This window comes from Sander lucioperca, chromosome 2 (genome assembly GCF_008315115.2).
Source record: "Sander lucioperca isolate FBNREF2018 chromosome 2, SLUC_FBN_1.2, whole genome shotgun sequence".
Taxonomy (NCBI): domain Eukaryota; kingdom Metazoa; phylum Chordata; class Actinopteri; order Perciformes; family Percidae; genus Sander; species Sander lucioperca.
In genome coordinates, this window is record NC_050174.1 from 31,936,994 (window position 1) to 31,956,656 (window position 19,663).

General features: G+C 42.8%; 1 protein-coding gene and 1 long non-coding RNA gene across 2 annotated transcripts in view; one reads left to right on the plus strand and one right to left on the minus strand.

Annotated features, from left to right (window-relative positions):
• Positions 1-19,663, plus strand: part of stxbp1b (syntaxin binding protein 1b) — a 59,275-nt gene that overhangs the window by 24,292 nt on the left and 15,320 nt on the right. The window contains exons 7-11 of the mRNA XM_031300908.2: positions 1,580-1,728; positions 2,840-2,924; positions 3,804-3,934; positions 9,707-9,814; positions 9,929-9,989. Coding sequence (XP_031156768.1) covers positions 1,580-1,728; positions 2,840-2,924; positions 3,804-3,934; positions 9,707-9,814; positions 9,929-9,989 — 534 coding nt within the window. The remainder of the gene's footprint in view (positions 1-1,579; positions 1,729-2,839; positions 2,925-3,803; positions 3,935-9,706; positions 9,815-9,928; positions 9,990-19,663) is intronic.
• Positions 8,359-8,835, minus strand: LOC118494064. Its single transcript, XR_004896123.1, has 2 exons — positions 8,681-8,835; positions 8,359-8,407 (listed from the first exon to the last, which is right to left on the minus strand). It is a non-coding gene; the product is annotated as an uncharacterized LOC118494064 (long non-coding RNA).

Below are 19,663 nucleotides of genomic sequence, written 5' to 3' on the forward strand. Positions count from 1 at the left end.
ATTAAATAATTGTGCATATAGCTATTGTGTGGGTCAGTGTATTTCAACAACAAACCTGGAGTAAACTCACCTTTAAAGTCCACATCTAACATGTGTCTAATTGCTGCATGTGTCATGTCTGTTATCGCTTTGTGTGTGTTTTATGTTTTACTGAACATCCAACATATAGCCACTAGTTAAAAAGTTAATCCTGCAAATACTTAGAGACATTTCTGTTGGATTGTTCATACAAAACAATTTAGTTATTCAGACTGTATTCTAGGTATGTTCATTTGGATACAAATAGGAGCTAGTACAGGCATAGCCTATTCCCCGATCAGCAACGTTGACTGTTAGCGCTTTATTTTAATGTGTGATGGCTGTTCTTTGATGTGTTTCTTTTTCCTTTTTTTGAGGGTTTCACCTAAATGAGGCTGATAAGAGCAGTGACACTGAACCAAAACAGTGAAGTTGTGGTCCACAAAATCAAAACAATGAGTTGAAAGACACCAAAAAGCTCCATAGAACTGAGCTAACTTGTGTGATAATTCTCTGCAGATTCATTACTATGAACAACGCCTTTCACATTACAAAGACATTTTATACGTTGTTATATATTGATTATAGCAACTTTAAAAATATGTTTTCGTTATCTTAAACATACTGTTATCATTTGTGGATAATGGAACGACATCCTTCCTTTCAATTTAAAGAAAAAAAATACTGACACAGTTCTTCGCCAAGGAGGATCAGACCAACCGTGTTTTGTGTTGGATCAGCTTTCGCCTTCAATCCTCTGCTGTTTTCCTGTAGTTGTAATCCCGAAAGGGATGGACACATCATAGCAGCCCTGCCCCCTGCCCTCTCTCATCCCTTTACCTCATTGGCTGACAGAATTAATGCTCACACTCTGCAGCCAATGGGAGCACAGATAAGATGTGTGACAAGAGAAAGCACGGGGACTGTTATCATGTGATGGAGTCAGTAACAGATGGGTGCATGTTTTAGGTGACTGTGTGTGGAAAAGGATTTAATTAGTGTTAACATTTGAGTGCCAGTGCTAATACATTTAGACAGAAGCTTCTGGTGGCCGATATTTTTATGTATTGTTTTATCTTTAACCAGCTCTGCAATAGAAATGGTCTGCCAGTTCCTACATTAGTATTTTTGCTTATTGTGATGTAATTTACTGGATTATCTTCAAATGCTTCATATCCCTAAACTCATTACAACTTTAGCTAAAAGGTTATGTAAGTCAATTATCCATAATAATTGATAAATGTATTGAAATTGTCATAAATAAAAAAATAAAAAAATTGGTGATCCTGATGTTTTTCAGAATTTACTAAATAAACACAAAAACATATGGATCCAAAAGATTTCTAAATGTAGAAACATATAGAAATATATTTCTTAACACTCCTTAAGTTATTTGAACTATGTACAGTTTTTGAGATATGCTCATTTTTATGAGCAGAGTGTAAAGGCGTTTTGATTTTTTCAAATCTTCAATAGAATGGTGATGTCATCACGAGCATACAACGTAGTGACGTGAATGCCAGAAGCCTTAGCTTTCTGCTGTCATGTCCTCTGTGTCTAGGTCTTTTCCCTGGACAAGATGGATGCCTTTCAGGACTTCTACAGTCCCTTCAAGGCTGACGTGAAGAACAACATGCTGGAGCGTTGTGCTGAGCAGATTGCTACCCTCTGTGCCACACTCAAAGAGTATCCTGGAGTCCGATACAGAGGGTAAGGCCAACAAGCAACCCTTTTCTAAGTAATTTTTAGGGATTTGGGGGCTTTTGTTGCTGATTTGAATACTAATATAGCTAAAATAAACAAACCCACACCTGGGAAGGTGCCGCAATGAGTGAATGCAGAGCGTCATGCTTCAGTCTGTTTCTCTGCGTCTGTGTCAGTAGGACTTGTGCATCGATATGAGACGCAAAAGAGAAGGGGCTGCACAACCTGCATGCTGTTATTGGCTAGGGCCTGGGGCCCAAAGCTCTTTGTTGACGCCCACAAATGTCCTGCACACAGCAAAATAATAAGAAAAAGAGAAAATACAGGCAGAGGGCAGGGTCTCTGCAGATAAATCAGCAAACTCCAAACATTCTTGTACAGTAGGTCCCCAAAAACCTCTGTGATGATTTTCTAGTTCATTTTTAATAATAAGGTGATGAAGTCATACCCCATACTACAAAGAGCAACCTCCTCTGCCTCTATGGACGAGCCTCCTCTGATACACATATGTACATTGCTATATAGGCATATTTTAAAAGTTCCATAAAAAATATAACCAAATCGCTGTTCCACGCCGTGCACTGCACTCTGCCCCTCCTGTTTTGTCCTTTGCTAATCACGTGCCTGATTAACGTTAGCTAGGTAGCTAACTTAAAGCTATGTTAACGCTTGACTACACAGCTAACAAAAAGCTAACAATGAGCTATAACGAGCTAACAACTAGCTAACAACAAGCTGTGAGAAACTGTGTGAGGGCTCTGACAAAAGACGGTGGTGGCAGCCCTTTTTCTTTAGGCTGCCGCAAAAGACGCGGGGCAGGGCGTTTACAAAACGAAAGCTATGTGAACACTGAACGCAAACAGGAACAGGGTAAAACAAGATGTATACCACTGGACATTTCTACTTAACAATTACTTAAGGGCATGTCTGTATGAGCTTGTTAAATTTAAGTGGAGTTTACTCAAACTAAAAGGGGCATGCTGATGCTATGGCTATCATCTACATGTTCAGGTTGAAAAGCAGTATTTATTGTGATACTGTGTGTGTGTGTGTGTGTGTGTGTGTGTGTGTGTGTGTGTGCGTGCGTGCGTGCGTGCGTCTGTGTGTGTTGGTTCAGGGAGTACAAAGACTGTGCAGTTCTGGCTCAGATGCTTCAGGAGAAGCTAGACGGCTACAAGGCTGATGACCCTACCATGGGAGAGGTAGGGAAGTAGAGCTAATTGACTAAGTTTCTAATGGGGAGAACCATTTACACATGTACATTTACAGGCACTCATAATGTCATATATGGCAAACATCACCCTAGCATAATCTAGCAGGTAACATTATTCCATTCCAAATGGAGATATTTCAAACATTAATACTCAACTCTGAATGACAGGTAATGAAACAGTAAAATCATATGATGCAATTCAGTTTTGTGGATTTTTATGTTTTGACTTCAGCTGAAGGAATATTGGTTTAGAGACCCTTTCAAATTGATCAAATAAATAGTCATCAAGTTAAAACTTAGGCAGTTGTTATTGTTCATAATAACTGAAGTTTTGGAGATTTTATGTTTTTATTCAACATTTTTTAACCCTTGTGTTGTCTTTAGGGTCAAATTTGCCCCTTTTTCAAAATTTCTGTTTTTTAACTCAAGTATTAGGTATAATTTCCTATAAATGAGGTTTATTGACCATGTGTTGAACTGGTGGTAATAAGTTGGTGTTAGTGGTGTTTATACATGGTAGTGAAAAGAAGCGCTAAATGTAAAAAAAAGCGCAAAAAACATTGAAAAAAGCGCAAAAAGTGTCAAAAAAAAAGAGACAAAAGCATCAGAAAAAGTGTTGATTTTTCACCCGTTTTAACCCGGGAGGACGACAAGTGTATGGTTAGTGGAAGACAACACAAGGGTTAAAGGACAGGAAGTAGTATGAATACCCAAAGTCTGTGTTTAGCTAAATTATCAGGCTTCATCTGACTGGAAACCCTGTGTAATTTAGCAATATTGAACGTTGACCTGCAAACAAAGAGTAAAAAAACGTCTGTCCGTCCTATACAGTGTATGCAGTGTTTTGTTTCTGTTCTGATGCCTCCAGGGTCCAGACAAGTCTCGTACTCAGCTGCTCATTCTGGATCGTGGCTTTGATCCCGTGTCACCTCTCCTGCATGAGCTCACACTGCAGGCAATGGCCTACGACCTGCTGGGCATCGAGAACGACGTCTACAGGTAAGGACCAGGGTTATTATCGTAAACTAAAACTAAAGGGAAAAGAAGCAGTGAAAAATGTTTTTAGTACAATGAAACTTAATAAAAACTAAAACCTTCAAGAAAATCTAAAACTAAACTGAAACTATATTGCCAGGTCAAAAAACTAATAAAAAAAACTATAGAAATGAACGTAACTTATTTCAGTTTTAGGTTTTTACAGAAACTGAACTGACTTGGTATGAGTCGCTGTGCAACTGAAACTATGGGGCAGCTGTGGCTCAGGTGTAGAGCGGCCGCATACCAATCGGAAGGTTGGTGGTTCAATCCCTGACCCCACAGTCCCATGTTGAAGTGTCCTTGGGCAAGACAATGAACCCATAGCTCCCGTACTATGTTAAAGCGCTTCGAGTAGTCGTTAGTACTAGAAAAGCCCTATATAAATACAGTCCATTTACAAACTGCTTCACATCGGACACTAAAGTAGCCAACCAATGCAGTTTTTATGTACAGTATGTGTAGCTACATACTTCTGAGACATTATACCTGGCATTGACAAAACAAACTAAAACTACTCTAAAACTATATAAAAGCTAAACTAAAACTAAACACACTCAAAAATCATATAAAATAAAAACTAATTGAAAATTCCTTATAATAACCTTTGTTAGGACACTACTTAAGGAGGTCTGATAGCTCCCAGGAGTCACTGAGCTCAGGGGGCACCTGTCATTTCAATATTTGTCTTTTTTAAACATTTTTTTTATTGAAACAATCAGGATATCGACATATCAAATCACATTTTTATTTTTTTTATTTTTTTAACAAAACAAACAGTACCCAGTATTTTTCTGCTTCCAATTTAGTAAAATCATCCTTCGTGCCAACAGTGTCACTTAACGTATCACATTGTATTGATTCTTTGACAAAACCGTTGTGGTCACTTTTACCCCAAATACCGCCAACACTGGGTCTGGTTTAAGTTGAATATTAACAACTTCAGACAGAGTTTTAAAGATACTGGCCCAGTAATTACAGAGTCTCGGGCAGTTCCAGAACATATGTGCTATAGAAGCCGGAGCTTGTCCACATCGGTCACATAGGGGGTCGACTGTAGGAAACATCTTGGACAGCCGTAGCTTTGATAAGTGTAGTCTGTGTAGAATTGTGAATTGTATCAGTCCATGTCTGGCACACACCGAAGAGGAGTGGACAAATTCTTGTGCCTTTTCCCATTGAGTCTCTGTGATTTCCACTCCCATATCCTCCATCCAGGCCTCTCTTATGTGGGCCAATGTTATTGTGCAGTCCAATTGTGTCAAGCCATCGTGGAGCTCAGCGATCGCTCTTTTAGTCTGTGGTTCAGGCAATAACAGTGTGTCCATTTGAGAAACCAGAGGTTTGTTTGGAAAGGATGGAAATGTCTTTTTAATGAAATTTCGGATTTGTAAATACCTAAAGAAGTCCGTGCTGGGGATATTAAATTTCTGTTTTATTTGCTGAAATGTGGGAAAAATGTTGTCATCGATTGTCCGAATTCCTTGTAAATGCCATTTGTGAAATGACAGATCGGAAAGTGACGGAGGGAAGGACTGATTATTTATTATTGGCATTAGCGCGGAACAATTCTGCCAGCCAAAGTGCATCCGAATTTGGGACAAAATTTTAATTGAGTGTGAAATAGTTGGGTTTTTCATCTTAACCTTTGGCGTTGGTAGAGCAGAAAAAAGAATTACTGAGGAAGAGAAAGTAGATTTTCCATCCTTGCCCATTCAGCCACCTGCGTGTGGAACCAGAAAGACATAGATCGAATGTTACAAGACCAGTAATAGAGCAGAAAGCAAGGCAACCGCATACCCCCAAGGGCTTTAGGTCTCTGCAGAAACGCTTTTTTAATTCTTAGGGGTTTCTTATTCCCGATAAATTGAGATATGGTCCAAGATCTAATTTGTCAAAAAAGGCTTTGTTAATGAGAATAAGGATGCACTGAAAGATAAATAAATACTTTGGTAAGATGGTCATTCTCAGAATATTAATTCGAGAGATCCGAGAGAGAAGGGAGATTGGAAGATTTGCCCATTTCTCATAGTTACGTTATTGTTTGGTCGTACAGCTTCAGGAAATTGTGTTTAAATAAATCAGAATGGTTTCCAGTAATATTTATCCCCAAATATTTAAATTGGTTTGAGATTGTAAATGGCAGGGAGCTGAAAGTGTGTAAGTTCTGTCTAGCTTTTGGATTAATTGGGAACAATGTACTTTTTGAGGGGTTGAGCTTGTACCAGATACTATACCGAAATTTCTTAAGATTGACATTATGTCAGGCATTGATTTTGCAGGATTTTAGATAAATAACAGTAAATCGTCCACCTTGTGTTCTGACCCTCCCCTTTCAATACCTTCATATTCTTTTGCCGTACGTAGCGAGATAGCGAGTGGTGACAGGGGGCACCCCTGCCTTGTAGAGCGACCAAGCGGAAAGTAGCTGGAGTTAACGTTATTCGTTTTCACGGAGGCCTGAGACTGAGAGTACAATAATTTAACAAGGGAGATAAATTTTGAGCCAATTCCAAATTTAGACAGGGTCAAGAAGAGATAATCCCACTGTACCCTGTCAAAGGCTTTCTCTGCATCTAAAGAGATTAATAAATTTAGCACAAAGAGTAAGGAAATTTGTGTTTGGTAGATTATTTCTCTGTGGTAACAATGCTTTTTGGCAATGAATCTTATACAGTTGGAAAGCCTGTTTAGTTCCCTTTCAAATGGTGCCCCATTTGTAAGGAACATGCATTTGTGGGATGAGCAGCAGCGCTGAGTATGTGGGTTGCGCCCATAAATAATTTGCCAAATCTTCTCTGTCATTGCCAAACAGGTTATTTTGCTGACACTTGTTTTGAGCTTCTGGTACCCCCAGGTGCTGCCAATCAGGTGGCTGATTGGCACCTGATTGGCAGCACCTGTGAGCATGGGCCCTACTACTGTAAGTATAGCTACAGTCAGTAAGTGTCTGCTCCAAGAATCGGCATGCTGCGTTTGACTGATCTGGATAGGGCCCTTGCGATAGGGCAACTTAAAGATGGTGTTCCGCAAAACCAAGTTGCGGCATTATTTGGAGTGAGCCCTAGTACCATCTCCAAACTGAAGGCCAAGTTCCATATAACGGGGGATGTCAAAGACAGGGCGCGAAGTTTCTTTGACAGAAAACAGAGGGAGGGGGAGGAGTTGAGAGTCATTCCCATGCTTTACTCGCCCTGGCTGCAGAGGTGAGCCGCTGTAAGGGGGGTGATCAATTGTGTGGGAAGGAGTCCATTAAACATCAGTTTGCGGAAAATGTGAGGGATGTAATGTTACGTAGGGGAGCTCAAAAAGCTGCTCCGACAGGATTCCAACCTTAGCACGAAGAAATTATGTGGGGAAGCTATCCTGTTGGCAGATGATGATGTTAGGGGGAGAACTGCATATACATGTGAGGCGGCAGCAGAGTGTTCGGCTATGGGTGCTGTGGCTCGGCCGGACCCCATATTACTGGAGCTGAGGGAGGCTATGAGGAGACAGGATGAGAAAATGGAGGCTCTAACCAAAGAGGTAGCACAGCTTCAGGTACAGATGGGGGGGAGGCCTCGTGCCATGAGACAGGAGCCCAGGTATGACGCCGCAGGTAGACCCATTTGTTTTCGATGCCAGGGTGTGGGGCATCTAGCAAGGATGTGTAGGGGGATGCCAGCACGAACAGTTGATGGTAGGGGGGCTGCTGGTACAAGAACAGTAGGAGGAGAGATTAACCAGGTGAGAATAAATGTGTTATTCTTTTGTTGTATTAAGGAGCTGTATAAAGAGCTGGAGCAAATGTGTTAAGACCTATGCCACTGTTTTGAGGTAATTACAATTGTTAACCTGTATCGCCATCAAAGACAAACTATTGTGAATTGAATAAAACCCTTGCCTATTGTTAAAACGGTTTGTGGGCATTCATCTTTAAAGAACCTGCACCCGCATTATAAGAGACTACCTCCAGAATGTGGGAGTGGAGAGGATGGAATGGCCTGCTAGCAGTCCTGACCTCAACCCCATTGAACACTTGTGGGATCAGCTTGGGCATGCTGTTCATGCCAGAGTGACCAACACAGCTACGTTGGCTGACTTGCGACAAATGCTGGTTGAAGAATGGGATGCCATCCCACAGCAGTGCGTGACCAGGCTTGTGACCAGCATGAGGAGGAGGCTGTTGTGGCTGTGTATGGTTCTTCCACACGCTACTGAGGCTCCTGTTTGTGAAATGAATAAATTGTTAAATTGCCAATATGTTTGTTTCTTCAAACTTCAATCATCCAATACACCTCTGCTGTCCTCACTAAAGGTTGTTGCAGGCAACATACTCTTCAGCTATACAGCTAGCTTAACATTATATTCTCCAGCATTATATTCTCCAAGGAACAGGCAAGTTGTTGTGTTTGGCAGGATTTAATTAAGGAAAATATCACTTATTTTGTAAAACTGCAAAAAAGAACACAAAAATACAAACAAGTACCAAATATCTCTCGTACATTAGTAGAGAATTATTGATATAAACAACACAAACAGGTGCTTAAAACTATGTATTGCAATCTGTAAATATCATTTACACAAGCACCAACGCTTTAACGACCAAAGATTGAATACATCCATATGTAGTTGACAATAAACTAACATCCTCAAACATTCTGTACTCAAACCAAATAAATATTAACATAAACATGTTAATATAACTGTAAATAGTGGATAACTTACGGATGAAGCCGGTTTGTGGACTTTAAGGCACAGGATTAAGCGGATTTGTACACTGTGATGCTCCCTCTATGAAGCCATGGGCAAAAGGAACTTTCTAAACATCACTTCCTCCTCCTATTCTCTAACTGTTACCTCACTTCCTCTTTAGTGCAGCTACTTACAATCACCAGTAGGTGGTGAAAAAGAACATACAAAAGAAACCACTACACCAATTCCATTACACCACCAAACACCAAACGAGTCAATGGCAGAATAAGCTGTTTGGCATTGGCAGAGAAGATTTGGCAAATTTTTCATGGGTACAACCCACATACTCAGCGCTGCTGCTCATCCCACAAATGCATGTTCCTTAGAAATAGGGGAACCATGAAAATTAGCATTTCTGTAAACAATCTGTGATATGTAACATTATGCCAGCATTCATGTTATGAAAAAACAGTAAATATTATTTATAAAAGGCGAAAAAAAAAAAATGTTAAACCAAACATTCAACTAAATGTTGCAAATTTGATTAATCGCGGTCTTCACGATTAGCTAATCACATTCTTTTAAAGCAACACTATGTAACTTTTTCCGCTTCGGTTCCCCTACAGGTTGTCTCATTGGAACTACAGCTCGCGCTACCCGTCGCTTCGGTCCCCCTACAGGTTGTCTCATTGGATCTACAGCTACAGCTAAAAGTTACATAGTGTTGCTTTAAATCACGATTTCGATTTGAAAACGATGAATCCTTAAGCCCTAATTTTGACTGTCACTTAGTTTCGGTTATATATATTAGTGGTGGCAGGGTGGCCCTGTGGCAACCCAAATGTCTCAGCTTTACTCCTCAACATCTCATTCATTCTGTGCTTCAATAATAATTTAAACCATGTAACCTATTTGTTAGAAAAAAAAACACGTTAAGCACAACATAAAGAATATTCTTCAGTGTCAATCTAGATATTTTTGTATTGACTTTAACAAATGGAAGACTCTCGCTTAGATACACATATTCAGTCTGTAAACCTCTCTCGCCCCCTCTCTCAGATTTGAGACCAGTGGGATGGGAGAAACGAGAATGAAGGAGGTATTGCTGGATGAGGATGATGACCTGTGGCTGACTCTGAGACACAAACACATTGCAGAAGTGTCAACGTGAGTGGCTTTGACTTCAACAACACCTTCCTCTAACAACAGCTCTGTCACAAAGCTGTCACAGAGCATTTTTTCCTGATTTTCTTTGTCTCTGTCTCATTTTCCTCTTCATAGGGCTGTGACTCGTTCTCTGAAAGACTTCTCTGCCAGCAAAAAGATGAACACTGGAGAAAAGGTACAGGACACACTGTATCACTCTGCTTTGGTTTCAACATCTGTTACTGTATTTCTATCCTTCACACAGTCACACAGACAGTGGCGGAAGAAGTATTCAGATCTTTTACTTAAAGCTTTAGTGTGTAACTTTTTGATATTAATAAACGTCCGTTACATTAAAGCCATTGCCAAATGAGTTGCTACAAAGCTCCATCCTGTTTTTTAATCCTCCGGGTCCTCCTTGGCTACTAGAAACTGCTTGGAGGAGGGGGCGGTGCACGGTCACGGAAGGCTTGTATCATGTGGACGCGCCGACAGTTTTAAAAATAAAAGTACTCTTTAATATATATATATATATATATATATATATATATATATATATATATATATAATACAATAATATTCACATTTTATAAACTGAAACGCTCAAAACAGTTCTGTCAATCAACTAAGTGTTTAAGTGGCAAATCATTTCAGCTGGACTTGTAGGCCTGTATGTTGTTGGGTAGTTTAATTTATAATAAAACATTGTATTTTATAAAACTGCATCTGTTTTGTGTGCTGCAATCTTTAATTTGTAAAGTAACTAGAGTAGAAGTAGAAAGTGGCATGAAAAGAAAAGACTTAAGTAAAGTACAAATACCTTAAATGTGTACTTAAGTACAGTACTTGAGTAAATGTACTTAGTTACATTCCACCACTGCACACAGACATGGAAGAAGAGCAAAAGTATTACACAGAAGACATGTACTTTACTGAGATAAAAAGTAAAATTGTGGGTGAACACCTAGTCAAGCAAAAGTAAAACATCTATTGTACCTAAAGCGTCTATAATTGATTTTTTTATTATAACAATGTGTCAAATGACAATGTGAAAACAATGTCACTATTTGAAATGGGTCGCTTATAGTATTGAACCTACAGAGAATTATCAACTGAATCTGCAGCTTGCCTCGCCTTTATAGAGCTTTATAATGTGTTTTAGCTCATTGTTTAGCTGTTCGGCCCGCACTGTTTTGATTCACTCTCACCTCTATTATAGTGTTGTTCTATTTCGTATAGGCTACGCTCTCTAAGAGCTGTTGCTGTTTATCCCTTTGCACATGTGCAGTCGTGAAGATTTCTTTCCCCTTGTGCTCTGCAAGGGCCTCTATTACGTCCGCAGTTACTGTATATTACAGGTGCGAGACCATAGAACTGCTCCCAGTTTTTCTTCAGTGTCAATCAGTATGAAGACTTCCACTTCCAGCGGTGTTCGCCTGTGTACCGGTTGCCGGACCGGCTACATCCTGTCCACGGATCTCCACCCGAGCTGCGAGGCTCGGCCTGTCCACGCCGGACTGGCTCTGCGCTCGCCTGCCGACTAGAGCTTAAACGGGGGACAGACGCTTTTCTGGTGCTCCAGGTCGATGGTGAAGTTGACGGCAGCTGGGCAGATCGACAGGACTCCAGCGATATCCTGGAACTCCCGGAGGAGGATCTCTTTGGCGAGGATGAGCCCGCTGACTCAATTCCCGCCGAAGACGGTTCACTTGCCGGCTCTCGAGCTCCAGTCCTCCCAGTGGGGAAGGACTGGAGCTCGAGACGGGTGACAACGCTCCCCCACTGCAGCTCTCCCCATCCCCTGAGCAGTCAGGGGCTCCGCCTCGGTGGCTTTCCCCTCTGCTTCAAGTGGCTCCCCTCCCAACCACTAAGGCCCTTTTTTATGGATTTACTGGACATCATAAAGAAGGCAGCAGACCTGAGAGGCATCGCAATGCTGGCTGAGCAACCAGCCCCTGCTCGCGGCCTCCTGAGCGGGGATTTTTATGTTCAGGAGCCGCCATCCAAACGTGCTTCGCTGTGGCCACGCTTTTCGGAGCTTCGGCCCTTCATGGAGGAAGTGTTCACCCAACCCGGGAAGCTGAAGGCTCCGGTCTCCCGCTACGTGCCATTCACCAGGGTTCACTGCGACACAGAGATGGGCTTCCCATCGGTTCCACCTCTGGAACAGAGCCTGGCGTCCATCCTGCTCCCGAAGGCCACCTTTTTCAGCCATCGGAAGCCCACGCCTCCGTCCCCCCGGGACCAAGTCTGCGCTCAGGTCACCGACCGCTCGCACCAGTGTGCAGCTCAAGGGATCGTTATTTGGACCGCGTCTTCAAACCGCCACGACCCACATACACCAAGCAGCCGAGGAAGCGGAGAGGTTGCGGAGGCTCGGCTCCTGGAAAGCGGTGCCTCAACCACAACACCGGCATCACGACGGCCGCTACAAAAGAAGGCGCCCGGCAGCTTCTGCTACAGCTGCGCTGACAGTGGCAATGACGGGGCGCGGGGAACATTTGTCTCATTCCAGTTGAGAGCTGGAAACACAACAGCCCTTTTAAGGGCTACTCCCCTCCATCTAAAGAGGAGTTTCCTCTCAACCAAGCAGCTTTTGTTCCCATTGAGCATCATGCTGACAACGAGACAGTCGTTCCCCACACAAACACAGACGGGCCTGCCCCGCCGCTCCCTCACTGTGTAGACAGTAGGAGCAAGCGAGCGCCTGCTCAGAATGAGCGGTGCAACGCAGACACCCTTCTCCCCCCGGCCGTATCAGGCGTGCTGGACACAACCATGTTGTCCTAGGTGGAGATAGCTGCTCTGAAGTCAGAGCTAGCGGAGCTGTTGGCAAAAGATGCTATTTACCGCATCCTTCCAGGGGAGGAGAACAACGGTTTCTATTCTCGCTACTTTCTCACACGAAAAAGACAGGCGGAATGCAGCCCAATTTGGACCTGTCTCAATTCAAGCGGTGCATCATGAAGCGTCCATTCCACATGCTGACAATCAGACATGTGTTGGAATGTGTGCGCCCCGACGAATGGTTCACTTCCGTGGATCTGAGAGATGTGTATTTCCACATCTTTATTGTCCCCAAACACAGGAAATTCCTGCGCTTCTCCTTTCAGGGAGCTCATTTCCAGTACAATTGGCTGCCATCCAAACGTGCTTCGCTGTGGCCGCGCTTTTCGGAGCTTCGGCCCTTCGTGGAGGAAGCGTTCACCCAACCTGGGAAGCTGAAGGCTCCGGTCTCCCGCTACGTGCCATTCACCATCCACATGCTGACAATCAGACATGTGTTGGAATGGAACTCCACACAATGGAGGTTGTGCAGCACCTATAGACACTGGGCTTTGCCATAAACTGGCAAAAGAACTTGCTTGTCCCCTCACAGACAATAGTTTATCTGGGCATGGACATGAACTCAGCCAAACTGTCAGCGCCAAGGCTAGACGCACTGAGCTCTCTGCTGACATGCATCACGCCTCACACAAAAACAACACACAACAGTGTCGGCACTGTCTGTGAAGCGTTTGCTGGGCATGATGTCTGCGAGTCACGTGGTGGTTCCTTCTCTACGGTCGGACCTGGCATATTGGGGAAAACCCCCAGACGTGGGGCATGTGCGAAGCGCAGGTGGTGGGAGGGAGATGGTCAGATTCTCCACTTCCCCACATAAATTGCCTGGAGCTGTCCACGGTGCTGAAAGTGTTAAAACATTTCGCCCAAGTGGTGACAGGCAGACATGTAGCTGTAAGGACAAACAATGACAGCAGCAGCGTACATCAACTGTCAAGGCGGCGTGCGCTCAGCTCGGCTATTAGAAATTGCCAGGAGTCTACTACTGTGGGAACACAAACACCTGCTGTCACTCAGTTGGTGTACATCCCGGGGGTTTTGAACCGTGCAGCAGACCTAATGTCGAGGGGGGGCCCCTCTCACAACGAGTGGAAATTGAATCCCACTCTTGCGCAGATGCTGTGGAGCAGGTTCGGGAGAGCGAAAGTGGATCTGTTCGCCTCACGAGAAAATACACAGTGCGCACTGTGGTTTTCTATGAACACACGGGACAATCCACCTCTCTGGGTCGACGCCTTTTCTCACCGACCATGGCCCAGAGCTCTCCTATACGCTTTTCTCCCGGTCCCTCTGATTCCTTGACTCCTGGCACGGATCCAGGAGGAGAGCAACAGAGAGATCAACAGCATCCGCACAGACCGAGGTATCTCAACAAATCCTAAGGATATCAGCGCCACTTTTCAATCCTATTCAAAGTTGTATGGGTCCTCCTGCAACTCATATCCGACACAATGCCAGGAGTTCCTAAAATAACTAAATCTGCCTCGCCTTGACCCAGAGGAGGCAGAAGAACTGGGTCAACCTATAATGTTAGAGGAACTTAAATCAGCATTAAAAACTACCAACAAACCAACACTGCGCTAATTTCTATCATGCCCAAAAAGGGCAAAGATCCTACGCTCAAATTTCAGGCCCATCAGCCTCATTGGGACTGATATTAAGCTTTATTCCAAAGTCTTGGCTCTCCACCTAGAGTGCTTTATTGAGAAGCTAGTCTACCCCGACCAATCAGGTTTTATACCTAAGTGCCACAGACAATGTACGCAGACTATTTCATGTAATAGAAGAAGCCAAAAACCTTCCAACAATGACAGCAGTGTCATCAGTGGACGTGGAAAAGGCGTTTGACCGCCTAGAGTGGAACTACTTGTGGCAAGTAATGGAGAGGCTTGGCTTGGGGGCCAAATTCATTGACATGGTGCGTACTTTATATGTGAATCCCACGGCCATAGTCTCAACCAATGGCTTGCATTCTCAGCTATTTCCCATTGAGCGGGGCTCGCGACAGGGATGCCCGCTTTCCCCCATGCTGTTTGCAATCTCTCTTGAACCGTTAGCCCAAGCCACAAGGCAAAATAAATTCTGTAATGTCCAGATTAAATCCAATAGCAGCTCAATATCATTATCTGCAGATGATATTTTGTTGTACATCTCTGAGCTTGAAGACTCTATTCCAAAAATTCTTAAGATCTTCAACGAATTTGGCAAAATTTCCGGCTATAAAATTATTTGAAATAAATCTAATCTTCTTTTATTGAATAACAGGCATGTGGCATCAGCCATTAGTGTTACAATACCAACCCAAAGCAAAATTACATATTTGGGCATCACCATACACGCATCGCTACAGCGAGTTGTCCAGGACAACTATGAAACTATATTAAGTAGTGTTCAAAGGGATCTGGCCAATTGTTCTGCGCTGCCGGCATCACTACGGTCCAGGATTGCTGTTGTTAAAATTACCGTAATTCGGCAGTATATTTGGAATAATAAACAACCTAGGCTAAAATACTCTACCCTGCAACGTACCACAAACACGAGAGGCCTGGCCCTCCCCAACTTTAAAATATATCACAGAGCCTTTCAGCTACAGGCCCTCAGAGTGTGGATGGACCCCTCATCTACAGTTCCATGGAGAAAGATAGAGCAAAACCTCACTGGAAGTCTAAGACTGCAAGACCTTGCCTTTGCAGGTGTGTGTCCAAAAAAGTGTATGCTAGCCTATGGCTCTATTATCACCAACATATTGACCAACATTAAACAGGTGGAGGAGCAACTACGCAACACCAATAAGTGGCATTTGATTACCCCAATATGGCACAATGCACACTTAATATCTGGTAACAAACCCTTTGCTTGTAACCAGTGGAGTGACAGAGGTATTAGACACTAGATACTTTAGACCAGCTATTCAAAGAGAAAGGTATGTTGTTTTGAAGACCTGAGAGCTAGTTTTGAGGTCACCAGGACATCCTTCTTCTTTTATCTTTGCTTAAGATTAGCCCTAAAATGTTATGGAATGCCATAGGGAAACAGTCTTGAGGCGCACCCAGTCATTAAATGGTTTGTTGATTTTCCTGTGAGAGGATTAGTGTCCAAGATTTATGCTAAACTGATGCAAGTATCCATAGGAGAACTCCCAATCGTAAATAAATGGGAGTGAGAGCTGAGCCCTGAGGAGAACGCAATTAGTTGGGAGACAGTTTGGGACAACATTTTCCACTGTTCCAAGAACCCAAATCACCAGCAGATCCACTTCAACCTATGTCATAGGACATATTGGACTCCTCAGAAGAGATACGTCTCTAAAGGCATTACCACTCCCTATTGCACGTTCTGTCAACCTGAGCAAACTGGAACTTTCCTGCATGGTCTGGGAATGTGAACAGGTGCATGAATTCTGGAATAAAACAACATCAATAATATCTGATGTGATAGGATATGGAATTCCTGCTGACCTGATTGTTTTGTTACTTAATGACAACTCTAAATTACACCTGTTTGGGAGACAGAGGAAAATTTGGCTAGCCAGCTCAACTGCAACCAAGAAAATGATAGCTCAACACTGGCTCCCCCCTCACTCGCTTTGTATAAAACAGTGGTTGGCGTATTTTCTAGACATAGTTATGCTTGAGCTCTCTACAGCAAGGATTAACACAGCCTAATCATCAACTGTCAACCTATGGAAAAGCACAGCAGCACAAATATCAGACCTAATGACCTCAGTGCCACAAGAAATAGAGGAGAGTGACTAGGCAAGGTCTGATTTCTTTTTATTTGTTCTGTTTTCCTCGAGGCCGCAGAGGATTGGGGGTGGGAGAGGGCTTTTGTTCTTGTTCAATTTGTGTTTCTCTGTTCTGTATGTTTAATGATAAAAAAACAATAAAAAATGTATCTTAAAAAAAAAAAAAGAGAGCACTCCCAAGGTGCGGCTCTTTCAAAGCAGCGGTTGTCTCACTGGCTGTGCGAAGCTATCACCCAAGCCCATAGCATGGAGGGAGTGGAACCCCCTCAGGACATCCGGGCACACTCTACGAGAGCGCTATCAGCGTCCACGGCCCTTTTTAGGGGCATGACGGGGGCTGACATCTGCGCAGCGGCCTCCTGGGCATCCTTGTGCCCATTCATCCGTTTTTATCTGCGTGATATGTCTGAGTCCTCCATGACTCACTCGGTCCCACCCAAATTCGATGTTAAATGATGCGCTGCTGGATGTGTTTTTTGCTGCTGTCTCCATCCCTCCTGCACCTGAGTGGCTGTGAGGAATGCGGGTTTCTGCAGTTATTAATCATGATCATTGTAAAGCACTTCCACAATCATGACATGGGCCTTACAATCAGTATTAGGCCAATGCATAATCATGACAATCAAATTAATATATTATTTGATACATTAAACTTGTTCAGTGCGGATAGGAAGAGGAATTAGTCTGTGTTCTGCTTGTGGACCTTGTGTCGCAGGTGTCATTGACTACATCAGCTACACCCTTGACCCAATAGCAACAGCTCTTAGAGGGCATAGCCTATATGTAATAGAACGATCATGGTTGCAGCTGTTGCCGTGGTCCTGCTGCGCACCCTGCTATGCCCTGTTACACCCTGCTACACTCTGCAGTGCCCCGCTACGTCCTGTAACGCCCTGCAGTGCCCTGCTATGCCATGAACTACTACAACTACTATTTCTAGTCACCGTTCCATTATCTTTACTGTGACTATTATTGCCACTGCTCATCACACCCCCAACCGGCACCATCAGACACCGCCTACCAAAAGCCTGGGTCTGTCCGAGGTTTCTCCCTTAAAGGAAGTTTTTCTCAACACCGAGGTTTCTTCCTAAAAGGGAGTTTTTCCTCGCCACTAAATGCTTGCTCTTGGGGGAATTACTGGAATTGTTGGGTCTTTCTTTATTATATTATTATAATATTTATATATTATAGAGTGTGGTCTAGACCTACTGTAAGTATCCTGAGATAACGCTTGTTATGATTTGATACTATAAATAAAATTGAATTGAATTGAAAAAAATAGTTACACATTGTAACTCCAGATTCTATGAGTATAGGCATAGCCCTCTAAGATTCGGGCCACTTGCTTCACTAACATTGGCTGAAGAAAAATGCTGATGATGGGAGCAGTTCTATGGTCTCGCACCTGTAATATACACTCATTGGATGAACATGATTTTATCATGCCACCTATATTCCATCTAAACAAACCAAGTTAAGTCAACTAACCATCATGTTATTTGAACACAGCATACATGTGTTGGTTAAACATAATATTAGTATTTGCATTCAACTCATTTACATCTTGCTGAATTTATATTTTTAAGTTTAAGTTTGTTCTTAGTTAATTTAGTTAAATCAATTTGAGTGTATTCTACATTGGTCAAATACTTCAGTAGAACCAAATTCCACCTTGACATATCAACTCATATAGGTTTTGTCAGTTATAGTAATGCCATTGTTGTTGAATGAACTGATGTCAATCTTGCTGGTTTAATTAGTGTTGTTTTCATTCCTAGGACAAGATTGTATTGTATATGACCAAACATGCATACCAAATGACAACATGCAAATCCATTTTACATTTTTATTTATGCAACATCGGCCTTTATAAAACATTTTCCCTGCATTACACACGTAGCCAATTGTAGCAATTGGCTACTGACTAACTGGGAACAATTTACCAGATAACATAAGATGTTCTGATATCAGTATCGGAATAGTGCCTAAAATGCTGATATCAGCAAGTACTGGAGTTTATGCACTGATCCAATACATAATTTAGCCAAGAAAGAAAATCTACTTTAAAGTAGTTTAATTTTTTTTCTTCTGTTACACTCAATGTCAAACTAGATAAAAGAAAGTTCTATGGCATTCATTGTTTGTGTATGATCACAAAAAGTTTATCCTGAGCCATACAACAATGATAGCAATACTATCACATCCATACAGGGATAGTACAGCTGTTAAAACATAATAAAATGTAACACACACTGGTAACAACACACTGGTATGGGATCGGTACTTGGTATTGGCCAATACGCAAGTTTGGATATTGGAATCGGCAAGGAAAAAATTGTATTGGAACAGCTCTAACCTTAACAGCTTCTTCTGGAAAAGTCCAATCACTCCTTCTCGTGGCTACCTGCACGTGCACTTTCCCTGACCTCATGGCTGCAACTTGCGCTCTCTTCATCTACTCTATAACATAAAAAGGGGACAAAAAGGTTTTATTTTCTTTGTGCGTATAAAATAACAAACAACAACAAAAGTTTAAATGCACTAAAGCTATACAATACCTCCTAAGATTGGGTTGCGTTGGAGGCCCGGCACTGGCATATTTCGTGGAGGATTTCACTGCTGCCAGCACTCTCGGCTTTCCCATGATGAGTTTGTGGAATTCTGCACAGCTCATTTGTAAATTCATTTTTACTTAAATTTTGCTGCGGACCAGGTTAAATGAGCATCTGTTTCTAACATCAGACCAGGCACCTTTCATGATGGAAAACACCCTCTCTGAGTAAGCGTTGCTCACAGGGATGCTCAGGACGAAGGACAGCAGTTTGGCATACTGAGGGAACGCAGACTTGCTCTTCAGCACTTGGGCCCAAAGCTCACCTACAGGGTGACTGTGTGTCGCCAGATTTGGCAAGACATCTTTCAGAGCACAATTGTCGTTGTAGAGCTCATCCATGTCGAGATCCTCATCTACAGCTGTGGTCAATTGCCGGTAGCTGATGTCTTGTTTTTCCTTGAGGTTCAAACACTGGATGTTGAACAGGTGCCAAGTTTCGGAGAAGTTGAACCATTTCCCAAGGTATTGCTCCGCGGTATCATAGAAGCTGATGAATTCTCCACGGAGCCTGTCAACCCTCAGACTAACAGAGGAGGCGAAGACACGGTCAACTTTTGCTCCGAAGAAAGCATCTTTTTTGCGCTGCTGAGTTTTGTTCGGAGGCCGTTCATCAGCGCATACACTTCAACTGAGGTGAGACTGTCACTCTCAAGACTCAGCACAGCAC